The following is a 24,142-nucleotide window of genomic DNA, read 5'->3' as shown; positions in this document are numbered from 1 at the left end:
TTCAATATTTGAATCCGGATCCGATCTGAGTTTTTTTTTAATTAAGGTCCCGCAGATCCCGATCTAGTTACTTTAAAATGTTCAAAAATTTGATACTAAATTAAACCTCAATAATATCTTTTTTTATTAGTAGCTAATGTTTATTCAACGACAAGAAAGATCTCAACTTATTCGGTCTTAGTACCTAGTGTACAAAAAATAATTTTCAGTTTAAATACTTTGATACGTTAAAACGTCCTGTCGAGGACATAAGTTTCATATGTATAATAGTTAGTAGAAATCTTTCTAGTCGATGGGCTAGATTTACTTTAAAGCTTTTTACAAGCCGGGTATTTTAAAAAACAAACATCGCACAATTTTGGAAAACTGAACAAAATATTTTTTTAAAGTTTTTACGCACAATTGTATTAAATTAATAGTTTTTAAGTACAACGGTGTACGGTAAATTGAATTGATAGCAAATTTTTTATGAAAAAGGTAGATGCTTGATAGGTATTTCTAAATTAGTAAATACGTCGCACACCTGACGTTTCTGATAGATTCAATACACGGACCGTACTTCGCCATTATCTAACCTATCAGTTTCTTTTGAGAACAATGAAATCAAGTCAGGTAAACTATTTGTGATTTTTTGATCGCTGATTACATCATGTCAACTTTTACCTGACGTTATTTTTAGTACTTGCTATTGCTGCGATTGTGGTTTAACAAGTATCCTATTAGTACAAGCTGTGTTAGTAATTAAGATTTATAAATTCTTTTCCTGCTTTTAAAACTTGAGTTCAGCATGAAGTATTGTGTGTTTTAATAAAATTTCAGTGTAATAATTGTATTTTATAAACTTATGCCTTCTTTTTCATAGTTTTATCTGTAGCAACAAATATTTTTATCAGTTAAACAAAAATAAAGCGAGTTGTTAAAGTTTATGTCAAACATGTTGAAGCTGCTATGTGAAAATGCTGCTGCAACAACTAGCCCTCCAGCAAAACAACAAGATAAGACTCTGATGTATAATACTAAATAAATGTTGAAAAGTGATTTAATTAGGTATTAAACAATAATTAAAACTTAAAACACAACATTAATATAAGGTACACGCGTTTATTTTAAACCTTATACAATAAATTGTTGTTTTTTCATGAAAAGAAGTTAGCAAGTCAAACAAAAAGCAAATACTAAACTTACTTTTTGGAATTTCTTTAACTTTTTTCTTTTTTAAGCTACGAGATAAGGCATAATAAATCTATATTATACATCAATTAAAACTTGTACAGGGACATATATTTGCTATAGTTTTATACTTGACAGCAAATTGCGTTTTTTTAGAAACAAATTTTGTTACAAATATAGTTTGATCGTTGTAATATCAACATATAGACAGCTTCTTCAATAGGAAAATAAAATATTTTTTTAATTAGTTGGATCCTAGCTAAATTTGGGCCGGATCCGGATCGAGATATATTTTTGAAATTAAGATTCATAGGGTGGATCTTGTACATCATAGTTAAAAGAATTAAACAGTTTTAGTAATTTTTGGCAAAAGAAAATGTTAGTTGAGTAATAAATATTCAAATGTCAATTATTTATATTAAACAGAGCTGTCGAAATGTTAATAGTTGTTTTGTCAATTGCACTGAAAAGTATTTTTAAGATAAAAACTTTACACTTGAGTATATAAAGCATTGCCTTTTCATAAAATTGACATGAAGTTTAACACAACATAATAAGAACAAGTTCATTAACCTAAAAAATAAAGTACAAGGCATTAGATATTAAACTAACCCTTTTTTACACTTTAGGCCCAAAAAAATTAATAACACTAATATACTTATAAGATGTTTTGCTACACTGACAATCTTAAACTACATAACTTTATAAATAAATTTCTACCATTTAATTTGTCGTTTGATATATAAAAATGAAGCATTCTAAAAATTTATCAACCTGTTTTGTGTTTGTTTTATTGTCATAACTTGACAGTTTTGTGTTTTTAGTAAGCAAAATTATTTTCCTGTCTGTTGTTATTATTTGGAGTACGAGTGAACGACTTAAGGTTAGCGGACCAGATTCAGACCGTTGGGCAGAAATCTTTAACCCAACATGTAACTGAAAGTTTGAAAACAAATTGTACAAAACAAATAAATTTAGCTGTACTTTTTATAATATTTTCAGTACAGATAAATATTCTTTTAGAAACACTTTAATTTAATGTTTATCATTTAATAACGCGGCCTCCTGAGAATCTTATGATAAATCTTGCCTGCAAAATATATACAACAAAATTTTTCCACTCTAGAATAAAATATACTAAGTAGTAGTTATATTAGACCGTTGAGCTGAAATTATTAGGTCTAAACAAGGGTTTCCAAAACTTTTTTTTCAAACTGCCCCCTTTGAAGATATTAAAAAGGCTATTACCTCCTCCGACGAAACTACCATTTAAAAACCTTAGACCTTTTTTTCGCTCTTCATCAGCAACTCAAGAACATCTAGTTTAAGTTTCAAAACTATAATAAAGACACCTAAGACCTTTTTTTTCTGCTCTTCGTCTGCAACTCAAATATATCTAGTGTAAATTTCAAAATTTTAAAATTGCCCCCCCCCTCTTTTACCCTCCAATTTGCTAAAATCGCCCCAGAGGGGCGGTACCGCCCACTTTGGGAAACCCTAGTCTAGACTAAAGTAACCTACAACAAAATCTTAAAAAAGTAATACTTACAGTTAAGCTGGTATTTAAAATACCTAAACTTTATTTTGTTTGTCTAGTGTTTAATTGATTTTTTAAATTATTTTTTTTTACTTGACGACAACGTATAAAACTGGTATTCAAAATATTTTTCTACTTCTAATTTTTTTTGGTGTTTTTTATAAAACACAGGTTTTTTTTTTCTACAACTTGATCTAGATCTGTGTGTTTTTTCATGTAAAAAGATCTGAAGTAAGTATTAAATTTTAAACTTATACATTTAACATCTTTTCTTTTTTACAGTAGTTCCAAAGCTCCACAATTTTTTCAAAACCTTTAAGACTCGCCAGATTATATAAAACTTTAGCTTTTTAGATAGATAAGTTTTTAGTTATTGATGATATTTTTATTATTATTTTTTTTAATTCTTATATTATAAGCTTCTACATTACTGAAATAATTTTTAAGTTAGATATTTTGTTTATATATAAAGAAGAATGCACATCCATTTTAAATACAACAAACAACAAATTAACTTAAAAGTATGTCTAGGTTTTCAAATAAAATGACAGCATATGATCTAAAGTTTTGTACGTTTTAAATTAAGTAAAAGTTTTTTTTATTTGTTTGGTGAAGATTTACCGAAAAATTAATGTTTTTAATTTACAGTTTACTCCTTTTTGCTAAGGTGTACTTAAGGTTTATTTACACCATATGGTTCGAGCAACTTTTTTCTTTTAGTCATTTTAATTTAATAAATTCTACAATGTTTTGAAAAAGCTTCGGAAAGTAGCGGAACAGATCTATGTTGCAACACAGTTGTTTTTTCGGTATGTATATATATATTTCAAAACTTATTGTTATGGTGTTTTTTTTTTCGAGTTGTAAGTATGTTAACATAAAAGTACTAGTGTTCATAACAATAATAAAGATTCTGAAGTTTGACAAATTTAATTTAGATTGTTTCAAAGACATCTAATTATTCAAATACATACATCAATATATTCATTATCTTCTATTACCTGGAAACATAATAAACAGTTAAAGGACGACTTTCAATATTTGTGCAAAAGTTCGCAGGTGCGATCCCCTCCGAAGAATAAACGTATTGTTTTCTAACTAACGACTTTTTTTCTCAATCAGGAATAAAACCTTGTTATTATTTATCTGTTTTTAAGTTTGAGAAAATCTAAGTTGCCAAGTAATAATTATTGTATGTTAATCTTTTAAAGTTATTACTTCCATTTTCCTGCAGCTTAAGTACAACAATCTTATTTGTATAAGTAGTTAGGCAGCTTAAAATCTAGTTTTCATAAATTTAGTTTAGGTTTAATGTTATTCAACTGTAAAAAGAAAAAAATATATATCATTTTAATAATTATTGTATTTCAAACAAGTAGGTTTTAAGTTTTTTAACTTCTACTAATTAACTTTTACAATTTTTAAATGAAAACTTATGTATGTAAAACAAAAATTTAGTAAACATTAAGTTGTTCAATGAAATTCTTTTTATAAAAAAATGTTACGTGCTCAATTCATAGTTTTATTTATTGTTTTGAAGAGTTCTTTAAGTTTAAACTTCTGTAAAACAAGCCTCTGTTTTTGCTTTTATTATTTGACATTACAACTTTATTAAAGTTACTAATAACTTACGTGTCTAGCTAGAGTTACTTATTCTTGACTTAATTCGATTTACGTTTTTTAAATTATGTATTTACATAAAAACAATTGCACAAAGTGTGCATTTAATATGATTCAAATTTAAATTTGATTTCAACAAATCAAAATAATAAAAGATATAAATGGTTCACTGTATAATAGTATTTACAGGTTAATTCAAATTTTGTTGTTCAATGTTATATCTACATAAGTTTAGTATATAACATAAAAATGTTTACATTAAATTGTAGAACTGTATAGAATAATTTACTTATGATTTAAGTAAAATGTTTAATTTTGTAATAACTATTTCAATTTTCATAAATAAATTAATGTAGTATAAACAACATACAACATTAACATATAAACATTTTTATTAATTAAAAAAATCACCAAATTTGTTATGAAACAACAATAATAAGCATTTACTTATTACATTAGTGAATAATTTATTGTAGTAAATAACATAACTTAATAAACAAAATACTAAGTTAAAATAAATACTGTTAACTATACTTTTATTTACAAATACATAAATTTGGTACAATCTTAACTTACAACTTAAAATAAACCTAAAGATAGAAACAAAATCAGCTGTATAATAAAAAACAAAAACCCGTAAAAGTTGAACAACTATTTTTATCATATGTATTATATTGACTAAATTGACGCAATATTTGATAGTAGTGTTTTTGTGAAGTAAAAATATTTCAGGTAACTTTAGACTAAGTTATGATAACAAGTAAAAATTTAATAAGGTTGAAATATAAACATTTTAGTTTAGTTATTTATTTATAAATAGATTGTTTTTTCTAATTATAAATTCTAAATTTATTTTTAATTTTTACTATTATTAGTATTTAAAGTTAAGCGTTTATTTCTGTTAAACTACAAATAATGTAAATACTTTCAATTATTAAAGTATTATGCACGTTTTATGCACGTATTATAACCGGTTTATACACTTTTGTGCATATGAAACACTTGAGATAATCAGCTACTATTTGTTTTAATTAAAAAACTCCAACTATAACAGTGATATTTAAAACTTAACCAAAATTAATTATGTTCAATAATAACCACTTTGCTTACTGGTAGATAATCTATAAACACAGTAAATTTTAATAACTATTAAAAGCTGTGTTTAAACAGCTTTTAGTTTTCATAAAGTAAAAACTAATAAAGTATTTAGTAACAAGTTTTTTGTAATGGTTGAGATGATTTTTTAATAGGATTTCAACAAGTTAATCTGAATTAATTGCGAAACAAACTCAAGTTAGTACATTGCTATTATAAGTTTATATACAGTTTGTAGTGATTTTATTTATAAACTATTATATGTTTTTCATGCTAAAATTAAGTTTGTTTTTAAATCTAGTACATTATAGTTTTTGATGCATATTTTTTGCTTACAAATTGTTGATTTTTTGTGTACTATTTAATACATATTATATATGTACAAACATGAACTTTAACAAGCAAAGAAAATAAAGGCTTTAGAAGGCTCTTGTTATAACATTGTAAAACTACAATTGATCTTAAAAAGTGACATATGATTTTTCCACTTATTATCAGTTTTTCGTACTACATGACATTTTAAGTTTAAACAAATATTAAAAATTATAAAAAAAAATTATTAAAAAAAATTAATAATGTTACATCAAAAAACAAATTTAAAAAATATTTTTAAAAGAAGTAATAAGGTTTCATCAATGAAATTATAACGGTTAAAGAAAAGTTTGAAAAACCTTCATTAATTGAGATTACTAACAATAACTTTTTAATTTTCAGAATTTGAATAGTCGTACATCCTACTATTAAATTGAAATAACATTTCATAACAAATTACAGTTTTATATATATGTGTATAAATATGTTAACACATTTTGTATCCTTAAAACAATTTGCAGCTTATTTGAAATAATATTTTGGTAAATATTTAGAACTTTATCTAACTTTTACTAGTCTGAACAGTGCTTTGACTAAACTTTCTTCATATTTAAATGGAAATGTAAATTTTAATCTGCTATTTCTAAGTACAGAGTTATTTTGTTTTCAACATTTTTATTAAGTATCTTAACATAAAAATGTTGGTTATTGTTACATTTGTCAACTAGTCTACAAGTTCTTATATAATCACTTAAAAGTTATGACAAAAAAAACTATTCGTAAGTGAGTCATTCACTAAAACTACGAAAATTAGCTTGTTATTAGTTTCTATGCAGTTTTAAGAATTGTTCATTTAAAGGTAAACTAAACTTATCACGTGCTTTTATAATAATCTTAGTTTTTTAAATAATTTAAAACACTATTATCAGAGACTTAAAAATAATTAACAGTTTTACAGACGGTGTTAACCTCATTAAGACATTCTTACAATTTATCAACTTACAGTTATATTTGACTTTCATTGTTTAGAACGAAGTGTCCCAAACTTGGCTAAATGGCCCCCTCTGGAGCCATTATAGAAACTTAGAGGGCCATGAGCAGCAAAGAGGCCAAAGGGGAGGCCATGATGTTATAAATTGAAACTTACATTAGATATTCTGGAGTTGATGATGAGGAGCAAAAAATAAATAAAAATGGTCTTAGGCGTTCTTAGTAGGAGTTTTTAAACTTAGAATATGAAAAAAATTTAGTTAATTTAGGGGACACAAACCCGATAAGGGGAAGCCACAATGATGTAAATTGAAACTTACACTAAATACTCTGGAACTAATGATAAAGAGCAAAAAATAGTCATAGACAGTCTATAATGGTAGTTATTTGAAAAATCTTTTCGGAGAGGCCCATAGCTTTTTAGTTTCTCTAAAGGGGTCCTTTTGAAACAAAGTTTGGGAAACCATGGTTTACGATTGAATCATACAAAAAAAAATCATTTTTCATTTAAATATGAGTTGTAACCAAACAAACTTAAACTTGCATGCTTAAAACAGCCTTTGTAAAAGTATGTTTCTTAATTGATGGATAAACATTTAATTGTACCTCAATGTACCATAAATTTCAATTTTCAAGATATTTAGCAGTAGTCTGCTACCTCATGTTTAATTACGTACATTTGCAGTGAGCGCAATGTAAATTGATTCAAGATGGGCTACTGTTTTTATAAAAAGTTTAAAAGCACTTTCAAAGCATAGCTACAAATATTTTGTGAGCAAACTTATGAAACTTTATAAAGTTTAAACAAACAATTGTTTATTTAGTACATTAACCTCTCGCGAGTCAGCGCACATTGAGTTCTCGACAAATACGCGTAACTAAACGAGTTTAATACCGTAGTTGATCTGACAATGAAATATACTTGAGTACACAGTTGACAATAAGGAAATGAGCCTAAAGTACAAAGTTACCCGAGTATGACGCTTCATGTTTTGTATACAAACATTAAAGTGGATTTATACACGAGAGAATTTTTGAACTATGGTATTATTGATCACAGTTTGATTAAATCAAAATTTTAATATACCAGTTTGCCTTTGTTCTTGGCAAACTTTGGAAACGTGTACAAAATATATAATTTTTTCTTGAATTTTTTAATAACATAAAGCTAGTTTATTATAGAAACTAATTTTTATTAACAGTACTTCTAGATCTAAGGCATTTAGTTTTAAGATAGAATCATTTTGAAATATATCTTAAGTTTTGATGTTTTAATTAAAAAATGTTAGTAGAACATTTTTTAAGTGTATAGAGTAATAAAATAATAAGTACTGTGCACAAAAATCACAACTATATATTTTTATTATAATAAAGTTAAATATTTCCACAGAATATTATTAAAATGAAGTATTTCAGAAACTAAGAAATAACTAAACATAAGCACAAAAGTAAAAATAAATAACAAAGTTAACTACTTTCACAAAGTATTATTAAAATAAGTAGAAGTTTTGAACTTATTGTGCATAGAACTTTTATAACTGAAAAAAATTAAATAAGTATTTTTACGTTATATATACAATCTTTTAGTCTGTAGTTGTAAAAAATAATCAGATTATACAAAAGCTCTAATTTGTTTTTAAGTAATTTAATGTTATAAAGTAAAAAAATTGTTTAAACTCAATTGAAATTGCCAGTAGATAGTACTTTAAATTTTTTCAAACAATCTTCATTATATATCACAAAATTTTAAAAAGTGTTATATTTTGTTTCTGAATTGTTTAGTATGATTATAGTTAAATAATAATTATAGAATTGTAGTACAACTATATTAGAATATTTATAACCTGAATTTTTAAATTTCAAACTAACTATTACATACATACAAAAATAATCTCTAAAAAGTGTTATAGCTACTGTAAATAAAAATAAAAATATCTAAGCAATCAAAATTTGCTTTAAATTAAACTAATAATAGTTTACAACTGTAGCTTCTAGATTGAGTACAAACAACTGTTCAATACTACCCCTAACAGAAAACGTATATTTTTCATAACTATAAATAATTTTATATGTTGTGCTACAAAAAATTGATTAAAAATAACAATAGTTTTACTTTAAACAGACATTGTTAAAGTGTAAAAAAAATAATAATTTGTTACTTTAGATAATTTTTTTTTTAACGATTCAAAGTATTGTTAAACAATTAATCTTTACACTAGTAGTTAACCTTAATTGTTTTACTTTATTTTATAAATTTAAGTTAATCTATAAATAAAATATGATGCTTGAGTCTTTTAATATATTATGAATCTTGAGTTGAAGTGGTTTTGTAATAATTATTATGATTGATAATACACAATGTTTTTTTAAACACTACATTTAATCCGTACCTTGAACTAAGTGATAGTTAACTTTAAAACTAAGTAAGTGACAATTCTTATTTATGCTAAAGAAAATTGTTACCTGTATATAAAAGCTAATTTTCATAATAAACATTGAAAGTGTAAATTTTTGGTTCAACAGTTAGAGTTTTTAAGTCGGATTTAAGGAGCAAAAAAAGTACATTTTTACAAACCTTTTGAAATAAGAATTTTTTTTGTTAGATGTGTTATAATACAACTAAATTATTTTTCAAATGTTATTGTTTTTATTATTTTAGAATAAATGTAAATAGTTTTAAAGAATTTTATTAATGATTAAGAACCTGAAATATTATAGAATACTACTGCTTTTTAGAGGGCAGTAAGAATAAACTGACCTTTAGTGTTTTAAAATTCTCAGTTAAGTTTTCTTACATAGCTAAACTGATTTTTGTTCTTTCTAATTTAAAGTTTTCTTTATAAAATTTTGTGCAGACCTGATTTAAGTGGCAATTTTTAAAAACCCATAAAAGTTTCAGAAACGTTAATTATATAGAATAAAGTGTTTTATAATTCACATTTAGAAATGTTTTATCCTTGTAGCAAGCATGTTACAAATCTTATAAAACTAGTTAAAGACGTTGAAGTGCTGGTAATGGTAAATTTCCGTAGACTTAAACCCTATGAAAACTAAATGTTTTCCAATTTAAATTGATCTATTTTCATTTGTATGAATTATCTTTTTTTAGAAGTTTACTAATAGAGCAAGTTTTAACATCAAAAAAGTTTTAAATAAACTTTTTGATATTTTAAATAAATGTTTCATGGTAAACTTTTATTTTTAATATTAATAGAGCTCACTTTAAAATTAGAATAAATAAAAATCGAACCAATTAAATAAATATATGTGTATGATATGCTTTATAACTTGATTTTAATTATTTTTTCTAGTTTTTTATTTTTTATGTGGTTATTTGGGAAATATGCTAAAACTAAGTTTTTATTACACCCAAACTGCTTACAGATGTTTTGTTTGTTTTTGGCTTGCTACTTTTAAAGTTTAAATTTTGTGTCGTAGTTTGTTATAGGTGGTGAGTACTTAATTGTTCATTCACTTTGAAGATTTTTCCAACACAGTAAAAGTCTTAAACAAGCTTCAAAAATTATTTTTAATTTGATTAATTTTGTTTTAAATAAAGTTTTCATGAATATAAAGAACTTTATACTTTTCTTTGAAGTAGACTTATAATAAAATGTTAAAAAGTAATAAAATATAGAGGTACAGAGTTGCAAAAAAAAAACTGGAGTTCTCAAAAAACCTGGAATTTGACAATTTAGGCTAAAAACAATTAAAATACAAAATACCTGGAAAAATAAACAACTTTTACATGCTAAGTAGTAAAATTTTGATTTGAAACAAAAAATCTGTCAATAGATAATTTTGTTTGTGATCATCAAATTATATATATATATATATAAATACACACTTAAAGTAGCTTTACAGTATCTTTTTAATGGTGTTATACTACTTGACACAGTTTTTTACCTTACACTTTATTTAAAACTTCAAATATACCCTAAGACGTGTAATTTTAAGAACCTGGAAGAAATTTGAAAACGTGGAGAAAACTTGCTAAAAAAGTTTAGCAACCCTGTGTATTATGTTTTAAAATACTTTAAAGAAAATAAAACTACAACTTAAACTTTGCCTATTTTTAAGTAATATTAACAATTAAATTCAGCATATAACATGTGAAGCATTAGTTTCCAAATATAAATTGAAACTTAATTGTAATACAATATATAAGCTTTTAATAACGTATGTACAAAGTTTGCATTAAAATAATGACAAAAATGCAAGTTATGTTATTATTTCTAATCTTAACATTATTGATAAAAACTTTAACGCCTTCTACTTTGCTCAAACTTATAGAGTTTAAAAATTAGTTTAAAAAGTTTTATTTCGGTGTTTTTTTCTCCAACATAGAGATAATATTTTAATTTTCTGTTTGAAATTAGTTACAGAAAATTAACAATGCTAATAGCTTATTAATTAAGGATCACTTATTAGATGTTAGATAAAACTATTCAAGCATCTAATATTATTTATCTACAGTATTCTTTAATGTGTTTGATTTATTCAGAATTACTATTATTAAAAATAAACTCAAATTTGATACAAAAGTGCAGGAATTATTTATGTTCTCAACATATCCTTAACTGATTAGTATAAAGGTTATCTATACTCTATAGTAAAGATAATCGTTATACGAATCAGTTAAGGATATATTAAATACAAATATAATTCTTGAATCAGTGTACTTTTGATATTATTAAGATTTTATTTACCATATAAAATAATAACTATAATTTCTATGAATAATTAAGAAACTTTTTATTACTTACTTGAAATGATTCATGTACTGAGTATTCATTATTACAATAAAAACTTGGTGCATTAACATTCAGCTAATTTTATTTTAGCGTTATCTTTTTACAAGATTTTGTGTTTTTATAATTACATATATTTTAGATAGAGTAAGTAACATAACTGTTAGTGACTATTCTAAATAAACAACACCGAAAATTTTTAATCTTTTTGAAATTGTAACTTTTAAGCAAAAGTAAATGAATTCTAGAAAATAGTAAGAAACCTGTTTAGTACTAGATAAGGCTAGAACATTTTTATGACAAAAGTCATTGCATAACAAAATTAATTTGTTATTTTCTATACAATCCAAAGACCTTTTTTCAAAAAAGCCATCGAAATTTTTCACTGACAGATTTTTTTAACTTTATTTAACAACACTCACTTAAACCTCCACAATGTCAATGTTCAAATCCGTAATGACCAAAAAATTCGAGGTGTATTTCGAGGACACGACGAATGATGGTGAGTCGGACGGCATCATGGACCCCATTCGCCAGTACCTGGACACTATCTTGCATTGTAAGGACAACAATGTGAACACTTGCATTGGAAATATGAGGTGTTGGTATTTCCACAGTTGCAAGGAACAGAGGTACCATGGAGAAAAGAGGATATTCGTGCTCTTCTGCGGAAGTAAAACTTTTTTTTGATAAAAAATAAAAATTTAATGAACAAAACAAATAAGCTCACTTATTAAATCTATTAATAATTGAAGGTTTTTTTGATAAGAATTCTCAAGCGAAAGCAATAATTGGTCAGATATAAATACGTTTATTTTTCGTATTCTTTCGCGCAGGTACTAAAGTTGTTTTGAATGAGTGCTGTATTGACTTTAAGGTGTAAATAGCATGCACCATAATAAAACTATATATAGAGTTTAGTTTTAAAAGTTTTTTAGATGTTTAACGGTTTTCAAAATTTAGGTACTATCAAAATTTTGAGATTTAAGTAAATATTTTCTGCTCAAGTACAAAAGTTTCTTTAAATTAATATAATACAAGTTTTAAAATCAGAAAGGTTGTGCACTATTCTGTTAGTTCTTTATATAAAATGGTTTTTATAGGTTTTTTAGTGCTTAAACTGTTTCTAAATATTGTAAGTGTTTATCAAAAAGTATTAGTTGCAGCAAAAACTTGAGAAATTAATAAGTTTGTCAGCACAGGTCCACAAGTTGCTTTGAAATATATTACACAACCGTAGTTAGCTATGAAATTAAATTCTTTATTTTAAGTTATTCGCTACTTTAGCAGCTTTAAAAAATTCTAAACTCATATAAAAAAACTGTATGTATTTAAAATTAAAAATTATGTATTTAAATACCGACAATTTAAATATAAAACAACCTGAGTTTAAAATTTTCCTCGTATTAATTAATCAACAGCTAGTCTAAAAATCTTAATTTAAACTATTTTAATGCATTATGCTATCACAAAGCAGTACGTGTTCGCGCACAAAATTGTTTATTTCAAAAACACTTCAAACTTATGCATTCTATTTCAAAGGAGAGGGCTGGGGTACCAGTAGAGTGCAGAACTACATGCAAGAGGGAGACGAGTTGATCTACGTCACGCACAATGAGGTATTGTTAACAAAAATACAACAGAAATAAATGTGGTCTTGTTTTTTTCATTTGATTATAGTTGTAAAAACTTATTTGTTCACCGAACTAATGCCTACTTCAATAAAGAGTGTATATCGTTAAATTTTGTCAACACTTTCGCTCACGAAAATAAATATGTAACGCGTTTGAAACTTTATAAATTTAAGCAAAATTATTAAAGCCTCTTTTTGAATTTATTTCTGGTTATTTGAAATTGTTTCAAAGGTCCCGTCGTGCCACCGGGGAGCGGGGTTCGTGCACATAGCGCGCCACCTGGAGAAGGCCGACTTCCTCTCGTTCGTCTACGACATCGCCAAGATCATCAAGGAGAGGAGGAGGAGGAGAGCAAAGAGATTTTGAGTTTTCTCGCAGGAACGCGTCAAGGGATCTCGCAGGAACTCGTTTTTGATTTGAAATGTTTTGCTTTAGTTTATAAGTGCAAGTGTGTTTTGTAATAAATTTTTCTATAAATTTTTTATTGAGTAGCATTTTTAGTTATAAGTAATGTGCTTTATAATGACATCTTCACAGGAATATATTTTGAGGGATTTGGATTGTTTTTACGATTTGAAAACTGATGTTTTGTGTTAACAAGTTGTCTTCTGAAGTGCAAACTGTTATTTGTAATAAATATTTTTATAAAGTGTTTTGTTGCAGGCTTCTTTTAATTTTAATTTTTTGACTTAAATATAAGTTATTTCATAATATTTTACTTTATTGAACGATAAAAAAGGAGCTCAAAATACTTGTTCCTAGGACCTGGTGCACGAAGAACCTTTCGGTTATCGGCTCGCACACCAAGGATACCTTTTAACGTCTTGTCCAATACACATAAAATCTTACAAAGTTCGTTTAGTTAATTAGACACCTTATGAAGTACAACGTAGTATTTTAATACAATAAAATTAGTAATTTTAATAGAATCAAATCTACAGTGTTAGATAGTTAACTTTTAATTGGTAAAATAATCTTATACAGCTATTACTGATCAAATAGTACAGTAGTTATTAAAATAAATTTTGCATAAAAAATAAGCTTTGTCTTTAAACGAAAAATGAACAATCATTACAAAAAATAACATTTAATTTTTTTTTTAACATGTAAGATTATACCGAAACCGAGACTAAAGTTTAGTTTAAACATTACTTCTTAAATATTAATATTTTAGAATACAGAATTTGTTAATTGATAAGCAAACTCATGGTGTAAAAAAGTCTTATACATACTTGTTTTGCTATAGAAACAAAATAGTTTTATACGTCAAAAGCTAATGTTGTGTACAATAGCCTTTTAATAAACATGTTTCTAAGGTCTTGAACTTGTTAACTTAATATGTTTTTTACATAAATGAACTTGTTAACAAGAGTAATAATTTTTACAGATAGTTAAATATGTAGGTATAGTAAGCTGAGATTACTGTTTCATATAAACTTAGTTGTATAGCTTAATCGATTATTCTGAAAAAATCTAAAAAGTTTTTTTATGTTTTACAATATGGTTTGCTTTTTTATAGTTACATTTTAAGGGTTGAAAATAATTATATAAAATACAGAGTTTTAAAATATAATAAAAGTTTCTGTTGCTATTATTAATATTTATTATTAACATTTTTTAAATAATAAAGTACATAGTGTGTAAATGTTACAGTACTTATTATTAGTTTTTTATAAAAAAAAGTTAAGTTTAGTTTATGGTTTTGTCTTTAAAATGTAAAAAAAAGTTTTTTAAGCATATTAATAATTTTTTTTTTCATTTTTACTGTTTCAATCACTGTATTTAACAAAAAATGAACAAATAAATTATTAGCATATTTCAGCTTGTTTAATTTTAACCTTCTATAAATATGTTGACACCGATTATTTTAGTATTTCTATTTAACTATTAGGGCTTTTTGTTTTGTTTTATATGTTAAGTTGAAGTTAATCTTCTACTATTAAAAACATTTGCTTTTCTTTTTTTTAAGTTTTTTATTTTAAGCTAAGGTTTTTGTTTTATTTGACAAATTTTTGAGTACTTATTTAGTTAAACTTCTCCAAGTTAATACTTTACTTAGTTAATTTTCGTTTTTTTTTCTTTTACATTGTTGTTTGTTTTATTTCTTAAGGTTCAAAACTTAAGATATTAACAACTAATTTATATTCGCTTGTTAGAAATTGTAAAAGCATGTGGTGTACGACTCGATAACCAAAAGGTTTTAGACCAAATCCTTATGCGCTTTAGTGCTGAGTTCATAGCACAGAAAACATGCCGTTTTATAACATAATATATTTTCATTTAATTTAGTTAATTTAACGGCAATTCACGAGCTTATTATAAGACGAAAAAGCTATTTTACCAAAAATATTACTTGTTAATTTTGCCAATTTGATATTCAAAATCATTTTGAAATGCTTTATTATTTATGGTCGTAAAACTTTAGCTAAGATCAAATTTAACATATGTTTTTGAAAGGTTTAGAAAAAAAATCAAATTGCAAACTGCAACGCTTATATTTGATAAAAAGTTATTTGCGGAAAAAGTTTAACAGCAAAAGAAATAAAAGCTTTACATTTCTCAACGTTGTTTGAACTTAAAGTTGAAATATTTTATCTGTAATAAGCTTATATTAAGGTAGGACTGAATAATAGTATTTTTAAGTAAAATTTGTATTTGAGTTTATTGTTTTTCAAAAAATCACAAAAAAAAGTTATTTTTCAAAACTTTAAATAATACTTAAACTGTAGGGATTTACGCTTTGCTGGAAACTTTAAAGTTCTCTTGCCGGGTAATCAATTTACTAAACAATATAAGTAATAAATAAATAATATCGGCCTGGTTTATAACTGACGATAACGTTCTACATTATCTTGAAGCCTACACATAACTAATACTTTGTTACTAGATCAACTAAAACTAAAGAATATGAGCCTTATAAATCTAATACAACTTACTTGTTTAAAAAAAAATTATGATTATATTAATAAGACGTTTGCGAGGTTAAAGAACTTTAATAATGAATAAACATTGTACAAAAACAGCAATTAATAGTACAAGAAAAACTAATTAAAAGATAAGTATTAACAGACTTGAGCCGCGCTTAGCGCGCAAGCTGACCGCTATTAAGCTTAACGTTGCCTTGAAATAAGTAATTTCAGCTGATTGTAGCGCTAACTAGCGGAAGAATGTAAAAATTACGAATTTGAAAATCGAGAAATGATTACGACACAGCAAGAAACACTTTAAAATAATCAATTGATCATAACTTCCAAATAAATGTCTAATGCACAAAAGTTTACCTGACAATTTGAAATCTTAAGTTGATTTGTACCCTAAGGCATAACTAAAGCAATCTGTACATATTTGTGTTCAGATGTTATTAGTTTAAAATAATGTTAAATGCTTTTGCAGTAATTCTAGTTTACTTAAACTCAGAATTGTTTGCTATTGTTCGTTAAGAATCGTTTATAAAAACTTAATTTTAAGTATAGATGAAGATTATTAACATCACCAGTTACAACTTATAAACAAAAAAGAAAAAGTAGCTTTATTTTTCGATTTGAAAAAAAAAAAATTAGTTTTAGTTAGTTATTTTAATTAAGAGGTCAGTGGAAAATAGTTTTATATTTATTAAAATAACCTTACCACAGTTACGAATGAACTATAAAGTTATTTTATTACAACTTAAAAAATTAAATTACTTACAAGTGAAACTAAAAGGCTACTTTCTAACTTTAATATATTTTAATATTTTTTATTTAATAAATGTTTCTATGTGATTTAAAATTTAATAATGTACAAAAGTGTACTGTAAAAAGAACAGAGCACATTAATATTACACAAACTGTAAAATATTTTCTTTTCATTATTTATTTGTACTTTTTAATACTTAAATTGTTAAAGTTTTTAGAAAACTGCTATAATAAACCTAAAAAATAGTTAACTAGAGAGTTTTCAGGATAATCATTATCATTCTTTTTTTTTTTAAACTTTTAGGTCTTAACTTTTTTTAATTATTTTAAAAGTTGTGGTATGACTGATACTACTATTTCATTTCAAAAAAAGTCAAGTAGTAGAAAAGAATTTCTACAAAAACCTCCTAAAGAAGGTATAATTGATAAAAATCAATGTTTATTTGTTTATTTATTTTTTTAAACATAGATTATCTTGATTTTTACCGCATTGCTATTTTATTTATTTTATCAGTAATGAATTTGACGTTTTTATTAAATAGTTAATAATTAGATTTTACAGTTATTAAAAATTTACTAGTTTTAAATCTATTTTTATATCAGATATCCGAGTTTTGTTATTGAATTATTGTTTCCAATTTTTTTAGATACTACTTAAACTGACGTTTTTTTTTAACTTATAAACTGGCTTTTGAGATCTGTTTTATATTGTTCAGTATAAATTTGTTTTTCAAGTCTAGTTAAGTAAATAACAATATATACTGTTTTGTAGTACTGTTTAGAAAGACATACAGTAAAATTTTTGATAGACTCTCTGTTATTGATTTTTTAAACAGTTTGAATAAAATACAAAAATCCTTACTGTAATCTATGCAAATAGTAACTGTGAAATGGAAAGAAAAAAAAAACAGTTTTGTATAAGATAGAAGTTCATTTAGTATAAATCTTTCAAGCTTAACGTATAAACTAAAAATGTTTCGCTTTATAATAGACAATGTTAATTATGTAAAAAGTGTAAACTCAAAATTGAAAACTAGAAGTATTTTTTTTATAATTTTAACCTATAGTCTAAAAGTGTATGTCTCAAGTAATTGTATACATTTATTTATAATTAGCATATAATTCGTTTATTTATTCTTTCTAAATTATTACAACTTCGATATATTTTTATTTTGAAAAATGATATATTTAAGCATTTTACCTAATTTGTATGCACAATCGTACTTTTTGTCGAGCTGTTTAAAAAAAGATTTGTTTTTTAGCTGGGAAATGGGCTTCTACAAGGTTCTGTCTCGCTTACTTGGCCTTTTTTGGTCTTGCGAACGTTTACGCTCAAAGAATAGCACTCAGTGTAGCAATATTATCAATGGTGAACTCAACAAACCATATACAAGAGAAAAATACTGTATCAAATAATTCCTGTGGTCTAGCTGAAGTTGATATCTCAAGACAGGAGGTTTGTGTTCTTAAAGTTTTTGCGTGTTTATTACATATGCCTAGCTCTTTGCAAAACTAAACAAGTTGAACTTTTATTGACACTAAATACTTAAAATATATCAAAACACTTACTAAAGAAAAAACTTTTTTTTTTCATAAGCTAAACAATACTTAAAATTGGTAATAGTATTTTATGTAATGTTGTATACTAAATTTGTTTAAGTAGTTTTCTAAACATATTAAACTTTAGGAGTACTAATTAAAAATTAAAGTAAAACTTACTGCTTACAAACAAATATCAGATTTTTGTTTTATTAAACTTAGTTTCGATAAACATTATAAGCCATCAACATTTTGAATGCAAAGACAAATATTTTATCGATGGTTTAGAAAAAAAACCTATATTTTTAAGGATAATGAAGGTGAGTTCAATTGGTCCAAAACCCAAGAAGGTTTGGTTTTAGGGGCTTTTTATTACGGTTACATGGCATCTCAACTGCCAGGAGGATATTTAGCTGGAAGGTTTGTTTTATATCAGGGGTAGAATTATATTTTTGTTACTTTTGCATCCCAGTAGGGTGTTTTAAGTTTATCACACTATTTAAAACACCTATACTGTAATCATATAAAATGTTAAGTTAAAATATAAGAATAAAGTATGGCAAACTTATATATATGTTTTTAAACATGTTATTTTGTTCTTAATAAAAAAGTTTTATATAGGTATGGTATGAAGGTAGTACTTGGTGTTGGTAATTTAATATCTACAGCAATGACCCTAATATCTCCTGTAGCTGCTAGAACCAGTTTTGAGTTCTTTGTAGTTGTAAGAATCGTACAAGGGTTAGCTCAAGTAAGTAAAAGTTGTATGTTTAAATGAAGCTCAGCTTAAATTGTATTTGCTGTTTTTCTACTATTTGTACAGTCTTTATCTAAGAACACGATTATTAATGTGGTATTATATCATTAACAAAAAAACTTTATACAAAATAGTATATTGACTTACTACAAGTCAGCGTTAAAAAAAAACAATACACTAGCGTAAATATAAAAGCTGAGGATACTTTTTTACATAATTTCTCTTTAGGGCATATAATGTCTATTTCAACTCTTTGAAGCAAATGTATTATGTCTTACATACCTACTACAAGGCATGTATGAAACTGAGCTTACAAAGTATGTTTGCTGTTTAAAGGTTCTTACATTGACAACTTCTTTTAGTTACATATTAATATATTTTTGTTACCATCAAAGGGAGTGTACTGGCCAGGATTAAATACAATGTGGGGTAGGTGGGCGCCTCCGGTTGAGAGAAGTCTCCTAATGACCATATCCTTCGTAGGAGGTACATTTGGAAAAATGTTCTCTCAGCCTCTTTCGGGAGTGATTTGCTCATCGGATCGTTTTGGAGGGTGGCCTTCGGTGTTCTACGTTTTCGGTTGGTAAAAGAGAAGTTTATATTAAGTTGATCTGTAAGTAGATTGATTGAAGATTAGTCGATCACCTTTATGTTACACAGTGGAATGTGTTCGCTGAAATTTTGGTTATATTACTTGAGCTCGGGTTTCACTAGATCTTCAGCCAATCTGTTTATGTTTGCTAATTATTCATGGTTTTAATTAGCTTGAAGTAGTACTAAAACAACTCGTTAAGTTAATTTAACTTTAGGTGTTTTTGGAGTGATTTGGGGACTTTTTTGGCAAAAATATTCTCACAACCATCCAGAAAAACATCCTAAGATTTCAAAAGAGGAGCTAGAATTCATCAAGTTGACTGTGCCACAGGTAAAGTTATAAAGTACATATATTTTGATTTTATGTGTTAAAACTATGAGTATTTATGATATATTTTAACAACTTATGTTTATGGTTAATCGTAAATTTTCATAACAATCGTTTAGTTTTTTTGCACATTAATAGCTGTTATTAAATCAGGTGACACAAAATGATAAAAGTCCATGGAAAGATATATTGACAAGTCAGCCTGTTTGGGCTTTAGTAGCAGCTCACGTAGCGCACTCATGGGGAGGGGAAATGCTTTTAACCTTTCTTCCAACTTTTCTTAAAGATATACTTGGATTCAATATTTCACAAGTTTATTGTTTAAGTTTTTTGTGTTTTTTGAATGTTTTAACAGATTGTTTACAAAAAACTTTTGTTTGCTTAAGTTTTTTGATAAATCATTTTACTTTGTAGCTTTTATTTATTTTCGATGTTTAACAAGCTAGTTTTTGCATTATCGAATAACCTTATAAAGTGTTTACATATAAGTTAATTCTACTGGCTTAACAGATTCTTAAAGTGTAGATTGCTGTAAACAAAATCTTGTCAGTCAACAGTCTATTGATAAGTTTTAAGAACTATAATCAATTTCAAAACCAATATAAACATTAAAGCCATAATTTGATATTAAAATAAAATAAATTTTAATTTTATTCTAAAAACTTTACTCCAAACTTAGTTTAATATTCTACACATGTTTGCATAAGTATTGAAATTATTAAGCTATTTTTTACACAAAGCTACAGATAATATGTTTACAGACTGGATTTATTGCTTCACTTCCTTACTTAGTAATGCTTATTTTATCAAATCTCTTTTCATACATTGCTGATTATTTGCGAGCGAAAAAATACTTGACAACAAATCAAGCTAGAAAGGTTTTCAACACGACTGGTGAATTTTTAACAAATCGTTTAGATTTATAGTGAGATTGTTGTAGGCTTATAATTTTTATAAAATAGTACGTTGGTTATTCAACTTTACAAACATTTTGATAAGATTTACTGATTAACAAACACATAAAGATAGCAACTAATCAAAACTTGTCTTTTTGGTACCACTCTCTTGTACTGTTTTTAGCTTTTTTTTTTTTAAGTTTTATATGTTACACAAGTAGTTACTCTATTGCTACTAGTGCTCGTATTTCGGTAACAGTGTAAATAAAGAGTTTAATAAAAAACGAACTTATAAATGAAATATTAAAGGGATTTTATTCCATAGTTTGTTTTACTTCAAACCAAATCAGGTATGATACTGTATACTCGAAATTTCCAAGACCAGGGCTTCTTAATCTCATTTTTATAATCGTCCGCTCGGCAAAGGTTTGAGAAATAATCGCCTATCTTTTTTAAATATTGTCCTCCACTAGTAAGTTTTTTTACCCCTTCCTAATTATTGTCTCCTGATAGCCAAAGTATCTCTAAAGAGTGCGATACCGTGCAATTTTTAAGAAACCCTGCCCTAGACTACTATTTTTAACACTAATAATTACCAGCAATGACTTTTATGACTGTTAAGAAATTTTAAAGTATACAAGCCTCTCATTTATTTTTTTCGTATAACATGTATTACTTTACTTTAAATTGCTGATATTCATTCAAAACACTCGTAACAAACACTCAGGTCAAGTAGGAGCAGGAGTATTTTTGGTAATCACTGGATATGTGGATTGCAACCCTTCAATAGCTGTAATGATGCTCTGTTTATCTCTTGGAGTCAACACAATGTGCTTTTCCGGATGTTTCGTCAACGCTGTTGATTTGTCTTCAAAGTTATTTTATATTAATATAATGTTTTTAACATAGCAGCTGAAGAATTTTAAATGTATTATATGTAATGCTAGTTGTAGACAATAAATTTTAAATTTAACATTATCAAGTATAGTACAGCTCTAACAAGTTTTGTATAAAGTTTTCTTGTCAACACAAAACGGATTGCATTGCATCAAAACTTGAAACATTTTTTTTTGTAAAGTATGTATTTAATGTAGTTTTTATTAGTGGTTTAACATCTGTTTTCTTATCTACTTATGCTGAAACTGAGTTCAAAAATACCGAATTAAAAAAAGGTATTGTGGAATAGTTTTGGGAATTGCGAACACATTTTCCAATATATCTGGGTTTGTGGCGCCGATTACGGTTGGAATAATGACAGACAAAGCTGTGAGTTATTTTTTGATAAAATAAATTGTTTTGTGATATTTTGAAGCAGTAATGTGTTAAGATTTAAAAATTGTTTTGAAATGCTTAGTTTTTTTGTTTTTTGAGAGTTTTGATCTGTTTCTTTTTTGCATAGACATTTTTTAAAACCTCAGCTTTTAAACACTTTGTTCCATTTATTTTTTAATTATGTCATAATAAGATAAAATAATGATTAAATACATATAGCTTATTATAGATTACGTTTGAAATTAAGTGTTTAATTAAAAAATATGACAAGTGATTAAAATTCATGTTAGTAGTCAGATCATTAAAAATGAACAAAACATTTACATTTGTTTTACACAACAGAACACCAAGGAACAATGGCGAGTTATATTCTTCATTTCAGCGGCAATATACGCCTTCGGATCAATAACATTTATTTTGTTTGGTTCTGGCGATGAACAGAAATGGAATAAAACTAAAACCTGCATCGGAAACGAAAACTGTAATCCAGCTTATGTTGCAGAATGATTGAATCTTAAAATTTAATTCAATTTCAGCTACAAATAAAACAAAAAGCTTTTTAACGAGCGTTTTTTATAAAAAATTTTTTATAATACTGGTTTACCATAAAATTTGTTTGGTTTTTAAACTAACAAAAAAATTGAGTTTAATAAAAAATCAAGCTTTTAGCTAAAACTGGTAACAAAAGAAAATACTAAAACTCTATCAATTTATGATTTATTGTTATAAATGTTTAAAACTAAAACAGTTTGTGTATCGTTTTCAAAACTATTTAAATTGAAACATAATTAGTAAATATAGCTCTACTGTAAATATCAAGATAGAAATTTTTTAAAAGTGTATATAAAACATTCTTCTATTTAAGCCGAGTAAATATTCAACTTAGTTAAAATCTACAAATATGTATTCAGTACCTGCTCAGTATGGTGTTATGTTATGCTATTATTTTATCCAATCAAATTTGGTAAACTTTTAAAACCTTGTATAATTATAAACTGAAGTTCTATACAAAACTCTTTATAATTTACCTACCAATTAGTTATCAAAGTTTTTATGTTAAAAACATTTACCTAAACTATAACAATCTTTGTTAACAGGTCAAGTTTATAATTAATTACTCGTTAAAAAATCATGCAAGATTAGTTGATCATGAAGTTGTTTTGAGACGACACTTTTTACACTTGCAATTTTTATTATTTTCTTACCATTTCGCCGTTTTGTGATTTCAGCTTAATTTACGTTTATTATGCTTTGTTTTATTAAGTACGACTTCATATTTTAATTCTGGTAAAATTTAGCAACTTTTTGTTTAGAGTTATTTTACAATTTAAGGTAGAAGCTTATTTTTAACATTGTTTTAGAAAACACTTAAACTTTGGTAGATAAACTGCTAATATCTTAAGAAAATTTTAAGACATTTGTTTTTCATTCATTGCTTTAACGATTGTGATAATGTAATTTTACCTGTTTTAGTGTTTCAATCTTAAGCCCATTTAAAACCCTTTAACGTCAATTTATATAGTTCTTATCTCTTATCATATCTTTTCTTTTCTTATATCTTGACTTTTACTGCAGCGTATTTTGTATTTTTTACAATACACATTGCCGATTTACGCTAGTAGCGGGCCTCCATTATTCAACTAGTATCATATGTTATGCATGTGGAAATTCACTTATTAAATTTCTCGTTCAAAATATTGTAATTGTAAGACTTGTACATTAAAACAAACTATTTTTTAATTTGTGTTCTTTTAACTTTTAGAAAACAATTAATTATAAAGTAAAATTCTTGAAATAAAAAAAAAACAATTTAAAAAAACGACCGTTAACAACAGCGTCCAAGACAACCTACGACCGGTGTGTTAAAGTTAATTACTTATTATTGATGGCGCGAAGCATCTCAACTTTGTTGATCATGGCCGTAATAAATATTTATTAAAAAAGTTAGGTTTATAGTATATTAGAGTGAATCT

General features: G+C 25.8%; 1 protein-coding gene across 1 annotated transcript; it reads left to right on the top strand.

The window, feature by feature from the left end:
* Positions 1 to 13,631: 13,631 nt before the first annotated feature.
* On the top strand, positions 13,632 to 22,676 carry LOC145833604 (sialin-like). The gene is made up of 11 exons (XM_082940758.1): positions 13,632 to 13,671; positions 18,046 to 18,239; positions 18,633 to 18,742; positions 18,944 to 19,073; positions 19,475 to 19,658; positions 19,889 to 20,004; positions 20,155 to 20,313; positions 20,763 to 20,895; positions 21,625 to 21,772; positions 22,070 to 22,163; positions 22,512 to 22,676. The coding sequence occupies exons 1-11, from the start codon at positions 13,632 to 13,634 to the stop codon at positions 22,674 to 22,676; spliced, it is 1,473 nt and encodes a 490-aa protein (XP_082796884.1).
* Positions 22,677 to 24,142: the final 1,466 nt, after the last annotated feature.

This window comes from Thalia democratica, chromosome 4, assembly GCF_965202585.1.
Source record: "Thalia democratica chromosome 4, ktThaDemo2.hap1.1, whole genome shotgun sequence".
In the NCBI taxonomy this organism is placed as follows: Eukaryota; Metazoa; Chordata; class Thaliacea; order Salpida; family Salpidae; genus Thalia; species Thalia democratica.
This window is presented reverse-complemented; position numbering and strand designations above follow the sequence as displayed.

Coding starts and splice junctions, on each gene's coding strand:
- LOC145833604 (XM_082940758.1), top strand. CDS start 13,632: ATGACATCTTCACAGGAATATATTTTGAGGGATTTGGATT. Junction 18,743..18,943: donor GGAGGATATTTAGCTGGAAG/GTTTGTTTTATA, acceptor AGTTTTATATAG/GTATGGTATGAAGGTAGTAC. Junction 21,773..22,069: donor GCTGTTGATTTGTCTTCAAA/GTTATTTTATAT, acceptor AATTAAAAAAAG/GTATTGTGGAATAGTTTTGG.